The sequence below is a fragment of the Phyllostomus hastatus genome, unplaced genomic scaffold (genome assembly GCF_019186645.2).
Source record: "Phyllostomus hastatus isolate PE091 unplaced genomic scaffold, TTU_PhHast_1.1 phas_contig_40, whole genome shotgun sequence".
NCBI classification, from domain to species: Eukaryota; Metazoa; Chordata; class Mammalia; order Chiroptera; family Phyllostomidae; genus Phyllostomus; species Phyllostomus hastatus.
The window spans coordinates 62933196-62955500 of record NW_025333872.1 but is presented as its reverse complement, the minus strand read 5'-3'; the positions used below and the strand labels follow the sequence as shown (position 1 = coordinate 62955500).

General features: G+C 37.3%; 1 protein-coding gene across 1 annotated transcript in view; it reads left to right on the top strand.

The window, feature by feature from the left end:
* Positions 1-13234, top strand: part of FRK (fyn related Src family tyrosine kinase) — a 102649-nt gene extending 89415 nt beyond the window's left edge. Inside the window, exons 9-12 of the mRNA XM_045843746.1 lie at positions 378-536; positions 7641-7822; positions 9065-9230; positions 9613-13234. Of these exons, the coding sequence (XP_045699702.1) occupies positions 378-536; positions 7641-7822; positions 9065-9230; positions 9613-9818 (713 nt within the window). The 3' untranslated portion in view covers positions 9819-13234. The remainder of the gene's footprint in view (positions 1-377; positions 537-7640; positions 7823-9064; positions 9231-9612) is intronic.
* The last annotated feature ends 9071 nt before the right edge of the window (positions 13235-22305 follow it).

Sequence of the window (22305 nt, the reverse complement as noted above, 5' to 3'; positions counted from 1 at the left end):
GCAGTAATTAAACATTCAGGGTCCTCCAGCATTCAAGTTAATAGTGTTTTCTTTTTGTGTTCTTAAGATGCCTGCCTTGTTTATCAATTAGACTATCAGTCTCTTCTTTTTTGTTTGTTTTTCATATGGACCTGAACTGACCTTTCTTCACCTACAGGTCATAACACATAAATTGCACACCCCGATGCACCAACACATCAATTATTAGGTTGCCCTGGATGAACTGATTCTCTTCTTTGATAAATCTGAAGATTTGTGGCACCAATGTTCTTACTTTACTGAGACGCAGGAAACAATCTGAGTGATTCCTACCTGGCTGCTCTAAGGATAGGAATGCCTCAACAGCATAAAGTGATTTCCTCCTCTTCTTGTTTCAGGTTCAATGGATCGAAATGACTTCCTGAGGGAGGCGCAGATAATGAAGAACCTAAGACATCCAAAGCTTATCCAGCTTTATGCTGTTTGCACTTTAGAAGATCCAATTTATATTATTACAGAGTTGATGAGACATGGAAGTCTGCAAGAATATCTTCAAAGTAAGCTAAAGACTTAATAAAAGGGAGAAAAAGAGTAATTTAGTTTTAGCATGTCCTATAAATGTCAATTTAGAAAGCTTTGTATAACCTAAAGGATATTTACTATGTGTATATCTGTGAGAATGAATGTCTTCACGTTGAATTGCTCAACTACTCTTTAATAGGATATATACTGTGTACTCAAAGGAAGGAAAAATATTTATGTAGTGGAAGAACAAATTGTTCACCACAGACACACTGAAGTACTTAAATGTAATGTAGAAAATTGAAGAATAGTTGTTTTGCATGATGCTGTGTTTCCTATAATAACTAATTGGACATCATGTGGCCTGGACCAACATTTTATATGGCCTGGAATTAGGAGACATAAAATGCTTTTAGAAAAAGAGGGGGAGAGGTACCCTCATTTTTTCTTTGCCAGTATTTGACTACATTGTACTTGTTCATGTTCAAAATACTTCCAATATTAAGCAACATTAGAATTTTTGGACTAAACAGCAGAAATCTACTATTGCTTTATTTCTACATCTGCTTCCTGTAGTCAGAGAAGACTTAAGGACATTGTAAAATTTGCATGCTTCTTAACAAATAATTTCATAAGCAACAATATGATAAGCCTTAAAATGAGATGTTTAAAGTTGTTGATATCAAGTGCTGAGAGAATACAGTTGACTCTTGAACAACGTAGGGTTACTGGTGTTGATCCCCTCTGTAGCTGAAAGTTTGTGTATAACTTTTGACCCCACCAAAAAAACTTAACTACTGCAGTTGTCATTCAGTATTCATAGGAGATTGTTTCTGGGGCTCCCCACAAATACCAAAATCCTCAGTTGCTCAAAGGCCCCCAGGTGAAATGGTGCAGGTCAATGGATCTGGTCGTTCCTCTGCGTCTGTTGACTTCCACCTGTGGGTCAAATACAGCACAGGTATTTACTGAAAAAAAATCCCGTGAACCTGTGCAGTTCGAACTTAGGTTAAGAGTTGACTGTAATTCATGTTTAAAAAAGGGATTTTTCTCTACTTTTTTAGATGTCAGAGTGGGATTGGTATAATATAGAGAGAAGTAAAAGGAGATGAGAGAAAAGGATACAAGTATTCTCTTATTTCAGGGTGACTTGTGAAACTGGTAATATTAAATTGCAAAAGTAGATTAGAAGAACTAAGAACATAAGGCCTCTTAAATGTTGTTAAAAACAAAAATACACCTAGTTCCCTTGCATACAGCTATAAATTTTAACAGCATCAGAATATGTTAAGTTCTATAGAAAGAGCAGCCTCAATCATTCACCCCTTTGTCCTTATTCCCAGGGATAAAAGTACAGGAGCTGTCTTGGGTCATCGCTAACAAAAAAGCTTTGTCAAGGTCACTTATAACATTCACAGCGTTAAATCTAATAGTCAGTTTTTAATCCTCTGACCAATCAGCAGTATTTTATTCAATGGACAGTTTCTCCTTCTGGAAACACTTCTTTCATTTGGCGTCCAGGACACTTTGCTCAATGACCTTTCCCCCTGCTTCTTGCTGGTTCTTCTCAATTTATGTAATTTCTCTCATGTCCCAAATATCTTGGAATTTTCCAGGACTATTTTTCAATTCAGTAATTCCCTTGATAATATCAATCAATTGCATTGTTTAGTAACATTTATGGATTAACAATCCTCCAATTTATATCCCTCCATTACTTTAGAATCCTATATCCAATTGCTTTCTTAACTTCTCTTCTTAAATGTTGTGTCAGCCTGGGTAATGTGGGTGTGATGCAGTAGGAAACAGCCTCTGAGTCTCAGAGACTTAAAACAACAAGTGTTTATTTTGCTCATGATACATGGATTGACAGGTGCCTCCTCTCTTTTCATTGCCTTGGCAGGAGCAGGGGTTGTGACTAATCTTTTTCTTGGCTTCTGACTTTGAGTGACAGAGGTGACTTTTGTGTTCTTTTTGTTTGGCCTAATCAAGTGAAAGGGAGTGTCATTCTCTAAAGTGCTTAAAAGGAGATAAAAATAAATGTATCTGAACAGCTCTACTACCTATGTCTATTAGGCATTTTAAAACATGTCCCAAACTGATCTTCTAGCATTATCCCCAGAAATCTACTCATGTTAGAGCCATTTCCACTTCTTCTCACATCCCATGTCTAACTAACCAGAAAATTCTATTGTCTTGCTTTCCAAATTTATCTAGAATATTACTGCTTTTCAACTCTGGTACAAGCTATCATCAACTCTCTCCTGGATTCTGCAATAGCATCCTGATTGATCTCCCTTTTTATGATCTTATTCCCTTCACTCTTTGCTCAATATAGTAGCCAGAGAGATCCTGTTAAAATGTAAATCAGATCATGTCCCTCCTCAGCTCAAAACCTTCAGTGACTCCCATCAGTTCTTCTCTCCATAAAACCCATGAAGTCCTCTGTGACCTGGCTCCCTACTCCCTTCCTGACTGCATCTCCCACAGCTTCGTCCTTGTTCACTCCATCAGTGACACCACCCTCCTCTGCTACTCTTCATATCTTCCAGATGTGCTTTCCTTTAAGCATGTCACCTTTGCTGTTTTTTAAATCTGAAATGGTTTCCCATTACTTATCCACGTAGTGCAGTTTTTAACTTCCTGAAAGTCTTCCTGAAATATCCTCGGACATTCCCCTTGTATTGAGTCCTTCACTGATCACACTCTAAACTCTATTTAAAATTTAATCTCTCTCTGTCAACTTTTTAGATTCCTCTTTCCTAGTTTTTTTTTTCTTTTAGCTCTTAATTATCTTACATTGCATGACATTCATGTAGCTTATCTTTAGTATTTTCAAAGTACAATTCCATGAGGGCAGAGCTTTTCCTTTTTCTTTTTTTGTGTGCTAGAAGAGTATCTGGCACACAGACGGTATGTGCTAATTATGTATTGAAAGGTTGAATGAATAAATTAATGGACAGATTAAGTTGGAGCTGATCTGAACCAAATAAGATTAATTTGGGGCCAATCTTGTCTTAAGCCTCTTGTTATCAGCTAAAAAAGATCCACTTATTACCCTGCAAACTCCTTTGGCACTGAGAATTTCTGTGGCTTGTTGTCATGTTTTCTTTGGGGCTAAGCATGAACCCTGTCATCTGGGTTGGGACATGAGGGTCAAGTTTACCAAGGCTGTCATTTGCCAGGATACTTAGCAGCATGAGGACTGGTGAAGATATGCTCATTATGGACAATCCTTTCTCAATCAAGAGGGTTTAAATTCGATAAAGTGGTCTTTAATGAATTTACCATTTATAAGTGGTCTATCATGGTAAATATTAATCTGAGAGACTCTTGAGTAATGGAACATAATTGAAAATATTTTCTTGCTGCAGATTGTCACAGGTCTGTGAACTTTTATGTCTGTTTTGACATCTGGCCATTTTATTTGAAGTGTGCTCTGAGGTTGAGTTAGACTGTTCCTAGGCTGCTGTACTCTTTCAGGGTAGGAAACTTGTTATTACTCAATTTCCTTCTCTGCCGTGACTGTCAGTGAAAACCTTTTTATATCCCTGTAATAGCATTAGATGTTGTATTTGATAGCTGAAATACATATTTTTCTATAGAACCATGTTTATCATCCCTAAGCTTGGCTGAATATTTTTTTGCAATAAATTTTTCCAAAATGGGAGATGCTTGTCAAAAAACTTTATCATTGAGGATAATTGATGCAGGTGTTACAGAAATTTTAAAATGGATAAACATCTGCATTTTTTCCAGTTTAGCTGGGCTTGTTCTCTTTCCAATAAATACTTATAATCTGACATATGTTAGGATGTTTTATTTTTAAAAAATATAAATCAAATCCTAGCATGTTGCTCATCATTCTCATTGGCAGTTTACTTAAGTGGACTGAAGGAGAGGAATGGTCTCACTGAGACGCCCTTTTACTGAGTATAGCTGTATGACTTGCTGCTGTCTGCACGAGTGGAAGTTTCTCTGCAGGCCCTCACTTCAGGGTGCTCAAGAGTGATGTGTAAGGTGTTTTAGGGAGGCAGTATAGAATAGTTCTTGAAAGCCTGTGATTTCAGCTTTAAACATGCCTGGATTTGAATCTCTACAACACATTATCTGTTCCTCTGGTATAGCAGGAACCCCCATGAAATGGGGCAAATAATAATAGTACTTACTTCATATAGTTTTTCTGAGTATTAAATGAGATGATTTCCTGGAAATCAACCATATGGATAGTGGTGAGAAAGAAGCATACACATTTAATTATTCTTTAGAAAATACTATATAGCATTTATGATCTACCAGGCATTTTTGTAAGTCCTGAACAATGTTAATTTAGTTTGTCCTTCTAACAACCTCATGAAGTAAATATTATTGCCTCCATTTTATGGCTGAAGCAACTGAGGGATGGAGAGGTAAAGAAACTTATTCCAGGTGGTTGAATCAGGATTCAAACTTAGGAAATTTGGCTTCATAGTCCATGCTTTTAACCATATGCATAGCACCGATGCTATTTTCTTTTTCTTTTCTTTTCTTTTTTTCTTTTCTTTTCTTTTCTTTTCTTTTCTTTTCTTTTCTTTTCTTTTCTTTTCTTTTCTTTTCTTTTCTTCTTTTCTCCTTCTTCTCCTTCTCTTCTCCTTTTTTTGATTCCCAGGTATTTTATCAGGGGCCATTGTAAATAGCATTGCTTTCTTTTTTAATTTTTAATTTTTTTTGTTGTTTAATTACAGTTGTCCCCATTTTTCTCCCATTGCTCTCCCCTACCCTGCCCACCCCCTCTCCCACATTCAATCCTCCTCTTCTCTGTTGTCTTTGTCCATGGTATATTCTAACATCAACTCATATTTGTTATCTATTGCTGCACAACAAATCACCCCAAGACTTAGTAGCTTAAAACAGCAAACATTTATCTCACAGTTTCTATGTCAAGAATCCAGGTGTAGCTGAGCTGGGCCTTCTAGCTCAGGGTTTCTCGCAAACTGCACTCAAGGAGTCCGCAGGTGCTCCAGTGCGCTGGAGGCTCCAGAGGAAGCTGATTTACCTTCAAGCTTACTCATGAGATTGTTGGCAGGAGCTGGTTTCTCTGGGCTGTTAGACTGAGGAAGTCAGTTGCTTGCTGGTTGTTGGCTGGCAGCTGCTTTAAGTTCCATGTTACATGGATCTCTCATTAGGGCAACATAAAACATGGCCAGTTGGCTTTATCAGAGCGAGCAAGTTCTAGCAAGATGAAATCACATCTTTTATAGCTTATCTTGGAAGTGATAGCCATCACTTATGCCATATTCTGCTTGTTAAAAGTGAGTTACTAGGTTCAGACCACACTTAATGAAAGGGGATTTCATAATGGCAAAGATACCAGGAGGCAGAGAATATTGGGAACCATTTTAGAGACTGCCCACCACATAGCCCAGGATGAGGCACCAGTTTACCTTAAACATTTTTACATTTATTTTCTTGGAGCCATTTTGATAGCAAGAGGCATAGCTATTTTGGCCATTAGAGCAACAAAACTCTGCTATTATGCTGCATATTAAGTTACATTTTGTCATTTTTGCTTACATCTCATTTTATACTGAATAATTAATGTTAGCTGCTATAACACAGAATTCAAAAATCTCAGTGACATAACAAAAAATAGAAAGTTTTGATATGCATCAAGTTGCTATGCATCAACTACCTGTTCTTCAAATGGTGACGTGGAGATTTAGACTCCTTCTATCACGTGGCTCTGTCATTTAGAAATTCATCTCTTTTAACTACAAAGATATGTGGGATTTTAAGGATTAGTCCTATATGTGACCAGTATCTTCTCTGCAAACATTACAATTCTCAAAACTTGTACATGGCCCAATGTAACTGCAAGGGAAAACAGGGAATTAGTCTTCTGTGTTTGGGAAGAAAAAGTCCAAATACATCAGTGAGCAGTTAGTTAGTTGCAGCTCACATCTCATTTAAAAATGCTCCTTGCATCAAGAAAAAAAATATATATGTAAATGTACATACACACACACACATCCTGTTCTTAGGTCTTTACCATTTAAAAAATGTCTGTGACACTATTTATTTTATTGAAAAAGATAGCATCTGTGTAGAATGTGCACATACCATTTAGTAGAATTTGCCCCAAGTCAAGAATGAGAACACAGCCTGCACTCCAAACCCCTGTGAGTACTTTGTCAATGACAATCCCTCACTGTCATGAATTTAATGATACTCGCTTTCCTTGGTTTACGCTTTCCTCTACCAGGACCTTGTTGTCTTCCTTTCTTGACTAGGGTTTTGGAAATTGACCTCTCTTGCTGTCTCCATTCTCAGTTCCCACCCTGCCTTCAACCCCTTTTATTCCCTCTCTAGTGAAACAACTTTTCCTTCCACTGAAGTCACCAATGACTCCTTAGTTATTGTATTTAACAAATGATGTTTAGCCTTTATCTTGCTGGGCCTGTTTGTGGAATTTGACAGTGGTGGTGACTTTCTTTTTCTCACCCTAAATGTTGGCGTTTCTCATGATTCTGTTGCTGTCTAGCACTCTCATCCACTAATGTTTAACTCCTACTCAAAAACTGTGATTGTTAAATCATATCTCCAGCTGCATGTGCTCCCTAGAACTCCAGACTGATACGCTTTCTTTCTTCTAGGCATTCCCATTTGGGTAATCCATATGCATCTCTAGCTCAACAAATCCTAAGCTGCTTACTTCTGATTAGGCAGCACCAACAGTGATAATAACAACAGGTAGGGTTTACTGAGTTCTTTCTAGGTGCCAGGCACTGTTTTAAGTGCTTTACATGTATTAACTCATTTTAATTCTCACTTTAACAACAATACCATCAGGTAAGTACAGTTATCACTATATGGGTGAGGAAACTCTATGTGTAACTCATTCAGGGAAGAGCAAACTGCAGCCTTGGAGTGTGTTTGGACTCTGAAAATTGTTACCTTATTAATCCTTTACAGGAAATAAAAACTGTGTGAAGATATCTATCTATCTATCTATCTATCTATCTATCTATCTATAAAATCTCAACAGATCAGCACTATGATAATTAATCTCACTGCTAACTCATTCATCAAGATTCCCAGAACTTACTGCCATAGTTTAAACATTTCCCAAAGTAAATCTTTTATTTTTTCTTATTGTCTAGATGACGCCGGATCAAAAATCCATCTGACGGAACAGGTAGACATGGCGGCACAGGTGGCCTCTGGAATGGCCTATCTGGAGTCCCAGAACTACATCCACAGAGATCTGGCTGCCAGAAATGTCCTTGTCGGTGAACATAATATCTACAAAGTAGCAGATTTTGGACTTGCAAGAGTTTTTAAGGTGGATTTTCTTTTGTTTAAATTAGTTTTTGTAATGGGTAAAACCTCACAGACTAGTAAAGTAATAAATTTACTCCTATTCTTCAAAACAATGTTTCTCAAAGTTCTGTGGTCCATAGAACACTTCTGTAGGCCAAGGCCTTACAGACAAACTACCTGCTGTTTTTAAGGAGAAAGAAATTGGGAAAGTGATGATCGACAAGATGGCAGAGTATGTAATTAAGTTAGCAGTTGAATTGATAGTCTACTTAACAGTATCGGCAGCCTCTGTTTGTCTGCCTCTATTCTCCTTATTAAGAGCAGCACACCTGATACAGTTATCCAACCCACCTTTGTTCACTTTCTGCCAGACTAACATTCATGCTGCCAGAGTTTTTAAAAAATCATGTGCTTTTAAATTTCAGTGGCCCCTTTCCCACTTCATGACATTAGGCTAAAAGACATTGATTTAGGAAACACAATATTAGGTGTTTTTCTGTGAATTTGATTTTTCATTTATATAGCATACCCTAAACTTATGGGCATGGGGCATGAAACAATATACAGATGATTCTCTTTTGATCTTCATGAATTCATTACTTCTTTTTGTGAGTTAATTAGAACCCTAGTGAGTTTGTATATTAATTTAAATCTTTTGGATCCTACTTTTCAGTGTAAGAAAGTGGTTACATAGTAATTATCAAAGTCAATTGTTATTCAAAACCAGCAGTAAATCAGAAAACAGATGGGCTTTGCTTTCATTTTTTTATTTGCTAAAGACCAGATGTAGAGCCAGTATCATCAGCTATGAATTCTCCCCTATGAAGTAGAATGCTCCTTCCAATGCTACATTTAGCACACAGTAGGCTCTCGAGTAATATTTTATTAATAATTTCTTACAGATTTTTTAGCCTTGTATGGCAGCTTTGGAATTTAGTACTGTAGTTATCAATCAAACTATGCACATTTTGAATCTTTTCTCTATAAATTTTAATGTGTGCCAGGTTATAGATGATGAGGGTGGCATATATATATGTGTGTGTATATATACATAAGGTATATATATGTATATACATAAAGTATATATATATAATTTATACATATATAAGTGCACACACATATTTATATATAAGTGTATACTTACATACTTTATATACGTATATATATACATATAAGTATATACTTATATACTTTATATACATATACACACTTATATACACACTTATATACTTTAACTTGGCTTGATTTTTTAATGCATTAACAGGTAGATAATGAAGACATTTATGAATCTAAACAGGAAATAAAGCTGCCAGTGAAGTGGACTGCACCTGAAGCCATTCGTACTAATAAATTCAGCATTAAGTCCGATGTGTGGTCATTTGGAATCCTTCTTTATGAAATAATTACTTATGGCAAAATGCCTTATAGTGGTGAGTAATTAATTCTAAAGTGGGTCTTCCTGTAACAGGTCGCTTACTTAGGTGTGATTTTAACTACTTCATCCAGACTTAGTGGGCAGCATTATGAGGATGACCACACCATGTGCCTTTGGGAGCATAAGGGATAAAATTTGATGACAATGATTTGCATTAATGAGGTGGCTTATTGCCTCCTTCTCCTTTGCTCTTGAATTGCAATCTTATAGACATTACTTATTATAGGATTAATTTAATCTCTGTAGCCTGGGGAGGAGATGCTAGTAGACCTAGCTTCTCCAAGGAAATCAGTTTGCTTTGAATCTAGAATATAAGTTTCTATGAATTTAATAATCTTATCTTTAACTTTTTTGTTGATTTAATTCTATATTTGTAGGTATGACAGGTGCTCAGGTAATCCATATGTTGAGTCAAAACTATAGACTCCCTCAACCACCTGAATGCCCAGAGCAGCTCTACAAGATCATGATGATGTGCTGGAAAGCAGAGCCTAAGGAACGGCCGACATTTGAGACACTACATTGGATGCTTGAGGATTATTTTGAAATGGACTGTTTATATGCAAATAATTTCATAGGATGAACAGTGAAGAAGAGTATCAAATAATGAAGTAGCAATGAAGTTCAATAATTAGTCCAGAAATACAGCCTTATTAACCAACTGCAAAATGAGTTTATCTTGTCATATTCAAGTGATAGGGTCAATTTGACCATGTATTATAAAAAAAAATTACATGTATATTTCATTGAGCAAAACTGCAGGACAGTCTAAGATGTTCTATCATTTTCTCACTGCTTTATGAAATTGAACATACTAAACAAAGTTATTTTTCTTTTTAAAAGATTCTTATATTTCTATTTATTGTTTGAAATGTCAGTCAAGAGGATCAACCAATGATAGTTGATTCTTACTCAGTAATGTAGCATTTTTCTCTTTACTGATTAAAGTGGTTATTCATTATTTCTTGGATTACTGAACCCATCAGACTGCTATTATGAAGGAATTTTATTGCTTTGCTGCACAGCAGGACCTGTGCTTTAAGATGCTTTCTCTTTTCAAATATCCTGCAACTACAATGATGGCAAAGCCATGTTAAATGACTTGATTGTACTTGGAGTAATCACACAAGTTTTTTCCTATGCATAAAAAATGAAGCAGCTGTTGAGAAAAAGAATTAAAATTTCTCTCACTTTGTAGAAGGAAATGATGGAATTTTTCTATATACCTCAGTATGTGTCATCTGAGAATAATCTACATTAGTTTATTCTCTTAAGGTTAAGAATCAGATTGCAAAGCTGGTAAGTTATTATTCACGGAAACATGCAAGGAACATCTAGTGGTCTGCAAGATCTGAGAAGTAAGTATCCAAGTTGTTTAGGAAAATAAGAGGAGAGCAGTAGGATTGCTATGGCCCACAATTTCTCAATAATTAAAAAAAATGTACCTTTGGCACATAGGTCAGAGTTTAAAGTTGATTACAAAACAAATCGAGTTCTGTTTCAAGTCTTGAGACTAGGAATAATGCCTGGCCTTGGTTATGAAACTATTTTTGCCTAGTAGGACAAGACGGTCTTACTCATGTTAAATGTGCATTAGCCTTTGTGAGAATATTACTATCCTCTTAAGCAACTGGTGTATCAAATTTTTGCCTCATTAAATGGTTAGGGAGAGTTCTCAAAGGTAGTTACAAATTCAAATACATATTCAAAGATCTTCTGATGTAGAGCAATATGAATGAAACCAGCCCTGAGAAAACAAGTATATTCTGTCATCTGTTTTTAAAGGGGAAGAAGATGTGTGAACAATCACAGTAACCCCAACTCAAAATGGATTAAACAATAAGTAAATTTGTAAACTTTCTAACTGGAAGACAAGCAGTAGGGAGGGCTCTAGGCAGAATGCCATTAGCAGTTCGATGATGTCCAGTAAGACCCAAGTCCTTTCTGACCCTTCTCCCTGCCACCAGCATTCATTCTCATGGTCACTGGTGGCTGCCAGTAGCAGTTGGGGCTTCCTGTTCTCTTCTCCTTTGGTAAGAGAAAATGGGAAAATACTCTGCATTTTCATCTTGCATAAAAGTCATTCTTTTTCTGTCCAGACAAATTGGGGTCATATGCCCAGCCCTGGATCAGTAATAGACTCATTGTTAAATGTCAATTGGCTTAGAATAAGTTTTGCCACTGAAGTTGGAAATGTGATCATCTTTCCTGGAGACAAGTTGGGAGGTTTGTTGTACTAACATCTGAATAAAATTAGAGAAGATTAGATGCTAGAGAGGTGTTGATTAAAGAGAAAATCCCCTGAGATGAAGTAGCTGTACTACATATATACAGTGTGGCACTGAAACTAAAACGGGTCTTAAACGGGTCAGGTGGGGCTAACAATTGTAGAGCCCCTTGATTCCCTTATGAGCAGAAAATATTTGTAAAATAAGGTAAATACTGATCTTTTTAATCAGTTGACCATTTAAAGTCATTGAGTCTAATTGTGAAAATTCAAATACTACATAATTAGTCTTTTTGTAGCAGCTAAGAATAAGAATAATTATTTTTAGTAAGCACTGATTTTTGAAATGTATGAAGATGGTCCCTTCTTGTTTTAATACCACCTGAAACCCATTTAACTTTCTACATTTGATTCTTGGAGATGTTTATGTTAAAGGTCTGTCAAAGCAATCTATTATTCTTGTTTTCACCTGATTGATCATAGAGATAAAGAATGGATTCATTTATGAGAAGCATCAACAGATTTTTTTTAAACTGACATAAATTTCTTTTTCTGTATAGAATAAAAGGATCAGGAAGAGATAAGTTGAATTTTCCTACAACGAGGCAGCTCTTCTTAAATTTACCACCCATAAATTGTAGCAAAGCACTTTCTGTGTAATGTTTTATGTATGTAATGCAGTTATTTGGAGGTGGTGGTGAGGGATGTGAGGACGAGATTTCATATGGTATTTCAAATCTCTTTTGACAAAAACCTAAAAATTTTTGTAATAGAAAAAATTCAAAATTCCATTAAGCTTCTTTAAGAAGGTTATGAAGGAAATAGGTTTACCTTACCTAAGGTCAAAAGAGGCACAGAGTGGACTTCTAATAGTTGTGAAATCTGAATATTTTGTCACTAAAAACAAAGGTAAAGTTGAAGTGACTGGTAATCTGCAAACTGGGTGTGGCAATGGAGACACTGAAAAGACACCAAAAAACATGCCATGGGGAAGTATCAGGCTGGGTCTACTTACAGCATCTACTTACAGCATGTGTCTGCTTGGTGACTCCCTGGGATGACTGAACCATAAGAGGCCCTCTTTTCATTCTCTGATGGCCCAAAGGGGACCATTGCCCTTGGAAAGATGCCATTCTGCCACCCAGCTGGAGCTTCCTGGAAGCAGGGCCCAGGTGGCGATCCATGGCCTTGCCAAGCATATGTCCTCCCTGCAATGTTTTCTGTGGTCCAGTTGAACATACAGTTTCTAGACCAAAGAGCCTGGTGGGTAATATGCCTGTGGTGAATTTTAAGGGCTCTTTGAAAAGATACATTGTGTGAACCAGAATGGTGGTAATTTGGGCACTTATTTAAATTGTGCCATTGTGTTCTTCCATTCAGGGAAAGCCACTCTTAAAAGAGAAAGTAGTTGAGGTTTGTATACTTGCATATTGGAATTGCCTGTGAGTGCATCTGAAAATGTTGGGTTCATATATTTCTTAGCATTAATACAGAGAAGTCTTGGTCTATAACCTTCAACATGATTAAAAAAATCACTGTTGTAGGATAATAAAAAGATAGCTGGGAAGTTTGGTGTGGTGTACTCACAAATGTTTTAAGTCCATGACCCCAATAGTACTTTAATTTTCACAGTGTCATTCTTCCATTACCTATATTGCCCCATTAAATTTCTTCAGATTTTTCCCTCTTTATATTAAGCACGTGATAGTAAATCTCATACATTATTTAGTACATTTATAAGTAACCAGAGAATAAAAATAGTATGTAAACCTTGAGTTTCAGAGTCCTCAACAAGTTTAGCTACAACCTCTACTCCAATGGTCCTGTCTGCACAGGGGATTATATTATAAGGAGAGAGACATCAAGTATCTCCATTTACTCTTCTTGTCTGGGTTTATTCATTGATCATCTAAAGAAACAGAGGTCAGTGTAGCATCTTTTTATCCTTATGAAAAATAATCCACTCTTTCAGAAAAGAGTAGCAAACATCAAACATGCCTTAAATATCTAGTATTCGTATTGTTGTGCAGGGGGCTCAAGCCATAGAGCATAATGACCATGAAACCACATGTTAGAGAAAAAGGGTTAAAAGTTATCAAAATTGATTAGTTTGGAAGAAGCTAAACATTTTCTAGGAATAATTTCCTGAAATTTTAGAATAGAGGTTTTGATTGTACTATTTGTGAAAGATAAAGTAGCTTGTTATTAACCAAATTATATTTAGTTTTTAAGGTCCACACATTTTCAGGGTAAAAGATATCATAGTTTTTAATCATTTAAAAAAATCTACACTTAATTGTAAATTCAGAAAGTGACAAAGGAAATTAGCCAGATTAGTATACTTTGAGATATCACAGTGAGATTTTTGCCTCTAAAACATGTGTATTTCTATATTGTACCCTTTAATAATATTTATTGTATTATTCATACAATTATATAATTGCATGTGAATGTATATTATGTATGATTAACTGTATGTAATCATACATAATACATGGAGTGCATAGAGTGAGCATGAAGGACACGAGTCAGCTGGCCAGGCAAGCCGTGTCCCAGTCTCGGGGGTTGTTTTGCCTGGGTTTGTAATGTTATTCTTGATCCTAATGAGCAGACATTGGAAGCTTTTAAATTGGCAGCATGACCTAATTTGAATTTTTAGAATATTATGTACACTAATGTATGGAGAATGGATATGGGGAAACAGTTTAGAAGGACCAGTTGTCTGGGGGAGAGAGGATGGTGGGTCAGGTGAGTGGGTGGCAGAGGAAGAGAAAACAATAAACACATATGAGACTTTGGGAGGTGGGATGAACAGCACCTGCAAACTGTTTGGCTATGCGGACAAGGAATAATTAGGTATCAAGGATGACCTTGGGTGTCCTCTAAGTAAGAGAAATTAAATATGGAACAATGGGGAAAGAGTGGGTGAGGGGGAGCTAGTTAGCTGGTTTGTTGTTTTGAAACATCCAACTTGAAATGTTAATTAAGAAGTTGAATATTTGTAACTGGAGCTCAGAAATGAATTATGAAGCCAGCTGTAAATCAAGGAGGAGTTGGCATCAGGAAAACCATGCAAAGGAAGGAGACCACTGACCACTGAGGGAGGGGATAGAGAATGAGAAACTTTAAGGTGGGGCATTTAAAGTTGGGTGGAGAAGGAGCTAGTTTGGTTAGAGAAGTGGCTACAAATTTTCCATTAGCTGGAAGCAGCACAGCAGTCTTTAGGAAGTTTTCTTTCACTGGAGAAGTGGGAGCACAAGTGAAACTGAGGGGGACCAGGGCACAAGCGAAAGATGAGTGGGGACAGCATCTGTGGCCCTGGCAGGCTTTCCCACATGTGGTTGTGAATGTGAGAGGAGACAGACAGCGGCTAACAGTGAATGTGGGATTCAGAGGGGAGTCTGTGTTCTTAAAACTCAGACAGACTTAACCTTGTTTGAATGCTGTTAATATGGTTGTTGAAAGTTATTTCAGCAGGAGTAGAATACATAGTGTAGGAACATTTTGTGACTCAGAAAAATCTGTAAGAATAACTACTGTCTTCCTTATTTAATTTGTATGGATTTTATAATATAGATATTTAGTTATTAAACTAAATATTTTTGTTTTAGGGGAGCTAAAGTAAGTCCAGAAACTTATTTTGGACTGATACATCTCTTATTCCAGGATGATTTATTTTGTTTGTGGTTTACACTCTTACCTGTTTCCCCTAGACTGATCTAGTTTGCTAATATTCTGTGAGTAGATAGGTAGCTTTTTTTTAGAAATGTCAGTCTTATCTGAATTATATAAACAGGAATACAAAGAAAAAAATTCAAGTAATTCCAAGTAAAATATCTATTCATTTTCCTTGAATATGGATGTCAGGTCTAATTGCTCAAAATAAAGCAATATGGCTTATTGCAGATGAATGATGCAATCCATTTAAGAGCAAGTTAAAATAGTGTCAAGGAAGTAATAAGAAGCTGGCGTTTTAATATTTCAGGTGGAAGGCATTTGAATCACCCTGAAGAATAAAATTATAAGAAAAAAATGAAAAAGGAAAAAAGGAAAATAAAGGAGGGCAAATCTTTTTAAAGTAAACATTTCTTCAAAGTCCTAGGAGAAATGTTTCTTTATCTGGTTAATCAACTTATGCATAAGACAGAAACATTCTGTGCGGCTTTAAAATATTTTTACTTCAAACCTCAGGCTTTAAGACCTGGGTGAGATGGAAGTGATTTTGCAATAAACTCGTTCTTGGGCATTATCTTTGTTAATCTATTTTCATAGAGCCACGGAATTTTAGAGTTGGTAGAAACCTTAGAAATCATATAGTCTCAGGACTTCCTCCCTTTCTTTTGGAACAAAACTTGGAAGCAAAAATAATAAAAAACAAGGAATATTTAGTCATTTGAGAGATTTTGTCGCAAATAAAACTGCTTCATAGATACTAAATCTTTGCGGAATTATTTACAAATCTTCAAGGAAAGACTCAGCATAAATAAGATGGTATTGTGTTAATTGTCTTTTCCTTGTGTTTTAGTGAAACTCATGCAACTTAATTTAGAGGGCAGCAAAGATAAAATTCAAGGTTTGATTTTTGTGGCTGCATGTTAAAAGTATTTTGAAGCTTGTAAGATGTGCAATATTATGCAACTGGAAATGGGTGCCAACAGCAAGTCCAATAACCCCCCCTTGTCTGTGGGGCATGTGTTCCTAGACTCCCAGCAGCCACCTGAAAACTTGGACAGTACTGAGCCCTATATTTAGCTATGTTTTTTCCCATATATATATACACATATGATAAAGTTTAAATTTTAAAGTAGGTACAAGAGATTAACAATAACGAATAATAAAATGGAAGGTTGTGTGAATATAGTATTAGTAAGTCAAATAAGGATGACTTGAATACAAGCACTGTGATACAGTGACAGTTGATTTGATAACTCAGGAGGCCTACTGACTCTCCAGCTGGGATTTCATACAGTGTGGCTATGCTGAACAAAAGGATGATTCACAAACGGGGCACGGTGGGACAGGATGGCCCGGGATTTCATCACGCTACTCAGAATGGCATGCAATTGAAAACTTATGAATTATTTATAACTGGAGTTTTTCATTTAATAAATTAGGACCAAGGTTGGCTGTGGGTAACTAAAACAGTAGAAAATGAAACTGTGGATAATGGGGGCTACTGTGATAGCAAAAGTCAAAGCAATAAAATAAATTAATTTTATGAATTCTCAGGCTGACCAGAAGATGGGGGCCAGGTTGCTATCAAAGAGCTTATCATTAGAAGAAAAAAAGAAAGAAACTTAAAAATAATCTGAAATTCTCATATATTCATTTGTGTAAAAAAATACTAAAAGTTTCCTTTATCCTAACTACTTATGCTCAGACCTGCAATGAAGGCATTGTCTATAGATTATGATATAAATAGTCCAGTGTTAGAGATGTATAAACTCACATATTCACTTCTCACTGAACCCTAATTACCTGAGTAATTTTGAGTGCGCCTTACCAAAGGTGCAGTTAAGTACTGTTAAGGGCACATAGCACTCATGAATGGTCCTTTTTTGATATATGGATACTAGTATTCTAATATTAGCTCTTTTCCATATGTATTTTTTTATAATGCGCACTTAATATCTTCCCGTATGCCCAATTATATTTCAGAAGCATTGAATAACTTTTTATATATCTTGGTTTGCTTTCTTCTTTTATTCACTCTTTGAACAAAGAAGTGTGAATAGATTTCTGTATAATTATTTTTTAAAAAAATTATAGGCATTTGAATTGTTATTAATGGAAAAAGTAAAACAGTTTCAATACTAACTCACAAAACTGACAACTAATCATAGTTCATTTTTTCAATCACAGGAGAATTAAATTATTATTATACCAGTGAAAAATTATGCAACTTTTTTCCCACTATGCCTTAGAATTTTTAGTTCAATAAACAGTGAAATTGATATACTATTTGCAGCATTAGCTCTACTTAATTTGAACCTTAGAATAATTTTATTTTCTCTCACTAGATCTTTAGTGAATTTTTAAAATAAAATTTAAATATATGTCAAATATTGATTTTTTGGTTAACATTTTAAAGCTATCTAAATCACACTGATACTTTTTGGTGGATCTGAAAACCAGTTTACCTGGACTTCATTATCTGTTCAATGTTATGATTTTAAGTTAATTTGTTGACTGAAGAGGAATTATGTCCTTCAGGTTTATTCTATCATGATAATTATGTTCCTAATACTGTGAAAAAGATTTGGAAAGATTCATTATATGATGCAATTATATATATATGTATATATATATAATTTTTGACATTACTTGGTTGTATTCTGGCAGTGACTTACATAGTGAGAAGGTTTTGATAAAGGAAGGCAGTGCTTGATTAATACTGGAAAAATGCCAGTGGAGGGTTGACTTTAATCTTGGTCTCCGTGTTTCTGGGGTGAGATGGATGAGAAAGTAGGGAATGTTGCAGTGCTGATGTGGTTCTAACAGACTGCTGCGCTAAGAAAATATTGCCTTAGGGCCTATTTAAGAGAGCACTTGATTTTACCTACACAATAAGATTTTAGTAAAAAGTTTGTAACCAGTAAATAGTTTCAGGAAAAGACAAAGGTAGTAGAAAGGGAAAGGGTGAATGTTCTCCGAGGGATTTAGGAATTTTCCTCTTTTTGCATCCTATCGGGGTTATCCTATTTTTCCTACTTTATACTCGCTGTGTTTGGCGGAGGGTAAAAATGAGATCACAGGAAAAATATAAAAAGGGAACCAGGAAGAAGAAAAATGTGGTTAAGCAGCAAGGGGGTGAGCTAGGGGTAGAAAACGAGTTTTTCTCTCTTGAGACAACATGGGTAGATTTATAGTCTCTATTTCAGTCTCAGCCAGAGATTTACTGATAGATCTTTGCCAAGTCAAATCACTTAATTCTATAAGCCTTTTTTTGCTCTTGGTAAAATATTATTGTTAGTGTTTATGAATTGCAATGAGGGTTTCATAAACATAAAGCCATGAATATTTCATGAAGATCTTGAGATATTTGGATCTAAGTATGTGTTAGCAAAGACAGCCGACTTTCAAATACCACTCAGTGGGTTATGTGTGGAGAACTTGGTTCTGGACTGCTATCCCCTTGCCACGTCATATATTTCTGAGCTGTCTCAAGTTAGTCAGGGTGTAGTTAAGGAAAGCAATCTAATTTAATTTTGGTATTGGCAGTAAATCTCCCGCTATGAAGGCTGAGATATAAGGTGGTGGGGGAGTGGTAGAGGAGGAACTGCTTTGAGCTTTCAGTCAATCATCAGTCCAATGCTTATCTAACATCTGCTCCTCATAGGGACTGGGTCTGGGCTTGGGAATAAGGCAAATGAATAATAGAGGAAGCCATGTGTGGGTACATGGTGAGATTTTGGGGCTAGACTTTTGGATATGAATTCTAGATTTGAGTTACTAGTTGTCAGCCTTGAGCATGTTATTGAATGTCTTACTTGTTACCTGTTTTCTTTTTTGAAAAATGGGGATATTACCTGGGTCACAGACTTGTTTTTAGAACTAAGTGAGAAAAGCAATTTGAGCTGTACATGGCACAGACATATATGCACTCAACACATATTTGATGTGAGGATCCAGTCTTTGTCCTCCAAGACAGTCATCTCTGGGGAATATGGATAAGTAACCAAAGGCTATAACATAGTGTAGCAAGTATTGTGACCCAGATGGGCATGGGCTATTATAATGGCTCAGGAGACACACTGAAATCAGGAAGAAAGTGTCAACACCAGGTTTTATGGTGTTTCATACTAAAGGAATTACATGCTAAACCAAAGACCATATTCCAGTCAGACCATATATTCTAGTCTGAAAAATATTTGTATATAATCTATAGGCCTCTAGTCTGAATTTCAGGCTCAAGAGGCCTTTGTGTCAGACATTCTAATTAGTGTTTTTAACCTGTGACTTCTCTCTTAAGACATGAAAGAACTTAGTTTTATATCTTTAGCTTTTAACTTTCTTAGTCTATAGAAGATTTGGTTTAGTTCATAGGGATCCCTTTATCTCATCGAAAATATAAAAGTTAGTTTTATGTTTAATCTACTTTTATCTACCTTCATTAGCAATGTTTTGCAGATTGTTACTGGGCAGTTTGGGATTTGGCCACCAGCTGTTGTACACAACCATAGAACAAAGATTGGTGGGGAAGGAAGAAGGTTTTTATTAACAGGGTGCCAAATACGGCAGAGCTCAGGGATCCCCTGCTCCAAGCCATTCTCTTCTGCAAAACACAGAAATCCCCATTTCCTAAAAAGTCTAAAATCCAAGAGGTCCCCCTTCATGCTTACCTGCCCTTTTTGGAGCTCACGGCTGCTGCACAGATGGGTTTGCATCTCTCCAACTCTCAGCTCTCTCTGTCTCTCTGGTGTGTGCAGTTGTGAGGCCAGTGTCTCCATTGCCCTGCTGCAGATTTCTCCCTCTCCAGGGGCTGAGGTGCACTCTCAGATCACTGTAGCTGGTCATGCTAGGGGCTCCCTTAATGGGTCCTTGGTGCCCAAGAATGCTTGCACCCCTGGAGCCAAGGACTTTTCTGGCCTGTGTGTCTGTGTGCTGTTCTCAGGGCAAGAAAAGGGAAGCAGTCCAGAACTTGTGCGCCATGCAGTGTAGGGTCGAGGTACCCTGCCAGCCCAGCACTGGTTAGGGTTAGTTACACATCCCGCATGAGCCAGCTCAGACCCTGAGAGCAGGACAAGACAAGAGCCTCATGCAAGGCCCAGAATTCTAAGGGTCCTGTGTACGCTGTGCACCCCACCTGACCAGGGGCAAGGAAGAGGCACCTTCTGCATGTCTTCCATTTAAAATCTTTTCCCCAAAATCCCACCTGCCGTGGGAGTGTCCAAGTCCCAACCAATTCCAGGCCAACGTGCACCATGAGTGTCAGCCCACACAGTGTCCTTGCCTCTCCTCTAGCCACCATGATCCAGAGGCAGGTAGTAGTTTCCCAGCTGGTGTAGGGGCATGCACATCTTGGCCCAAGGAGGGGTGTCCAGTCCCCACAGCCTGTGCAGGCTCTGTGCAAGGGTGTCAGGAGCTGCCTTAATTGTTGACTTTTCCCAGGGACAAGGAAGCACACTCAACCTCCAATTTCCATCCTGGGCTGTCTCTGGCACTTCCCAACCCATCTCAGGGGTCCTCTGGGGAGCACAGGCTCTTGCTTGCTGGGGCAACTCAAGGTAGACTCCGCTGGTTTGTTTAATGGTGCCTGGGCAACCTCCCTTCTTCAGCAGCCCCTCCATTCTCCAGAAGAGCAGGCTCTCCTTCTGCCTTGGGGTTTCTCTCCCAATCCACCTCCCTTTTGCCTGCAGGGCAGCCTCTGGTGCCAGATTGGGGTTCCCCCAGACTGGGGTTCCCTCCACTCCTTAGCAATCTGGCCAGACCCCACATTACAAAATTATTATACTTATTTTCTGAATTTTATTCCCATTTTAAAATTTAATCCATTTTTGGGGGGATTTTGGAATTTATTTGCCCTTATAAAATAAACTTTGTCTCACATTTTCATTCACATCCGGCTTATATGGGGAAGGGAAAATGCTGATTTAGGGCAGCTGGTTCTGGGGTGGCAGATGCTGCAGAATGGGGTTTGGTAGAGAGAGCAGTGTGTGGAGGAGGAGGAGGCCTGTTTCTCAGCTCTGTTATCTCGAGCTGACTAATCACTCTAATCTCATTCTAAAAAATTTCTAAAACAGGAGCATCACATGGAACAGTAAGTGTAGAAATGGCCCCCACACAGAAGGTTCTGAACAGTTTAAGATGAGTCTTTTTCATGCTCATGAACAGAGTCTGCTAAAATTGCTTCCATTTTGCAGGGTTTCCTTGTCCTAGAGAGCGTTAGCCGCACACCAAAGGTGATCGACTTTTAGCATGGTGTAGGCACCTAGTAGGTGACCAATACGTGTTATCTGCATGAGCAAATGAAAGAGTGGGATAGCCCACAACTAAAATGACAGCTTCTAGCCTCTCAGGAGATGATGAGTTAAACATTTCCTTAAGGGAATATTAAAGATGATGTAATTTGCTTATACCCAGATCAGCTGGTGCCTGGTGGCCAGGTGGCGTAACTTCCTGCCTGCAGTTGAGACATCCTGTAGTTGGTACCAGAGTAAATGTGAAGAATGGGGCCTGAAAGCCGAATCAATAGATGGCTCCTCTAATTGTCTACTCACAACTCTATTTCTAAAAAAAAATCAGATGGTGCTGAATCGTTCTTTGAAAGTTTTCTGCTGGGAAGGACAGGATAGGGTTCCTGACTCATTTATTAGAATACTCACTTCCAGGATAAATAAAAAAAAATAAATTGAGTTCATTTTCCTTTGGGGCTGAACAGTTCAAGGAATCTTTATCTCTATTTCTTTCTGTCAATCTGAAATCAAAGAAATTACTTGTGTGTGGAATCAAAAGAGATGGAATTTTGTGTGAAGATGGATCAGCTCACTTACATAAGCTAGATAAAAAGAACTTCTGTTGTTTCAAATTTCAACCATGCTAAGAACAAAAATTAACCCTGCTATTGTTGACATCAAAAATGAACCCTGCTATTGTTGACATCAGACTGTCAGGCTTGTGATTCAATAATTTAAGGAGACAAATATCAGGGTAGGAAGTGGTCTGTCAAGTCATAGACTGGGAAGTTTCCATGCTGTGGGCTGGTTCTTTAAGCGGAGCTTCTTGAAGCATAAAGGAGTTTTCAGGTCAAACACATTTATCGTTCTAAGCTAATTCAGCCACCCTCAGGCTTAGTTTTCACTCAAGGTCCCAGGATGATTCACTATTAGTGCTTCCCCATTTT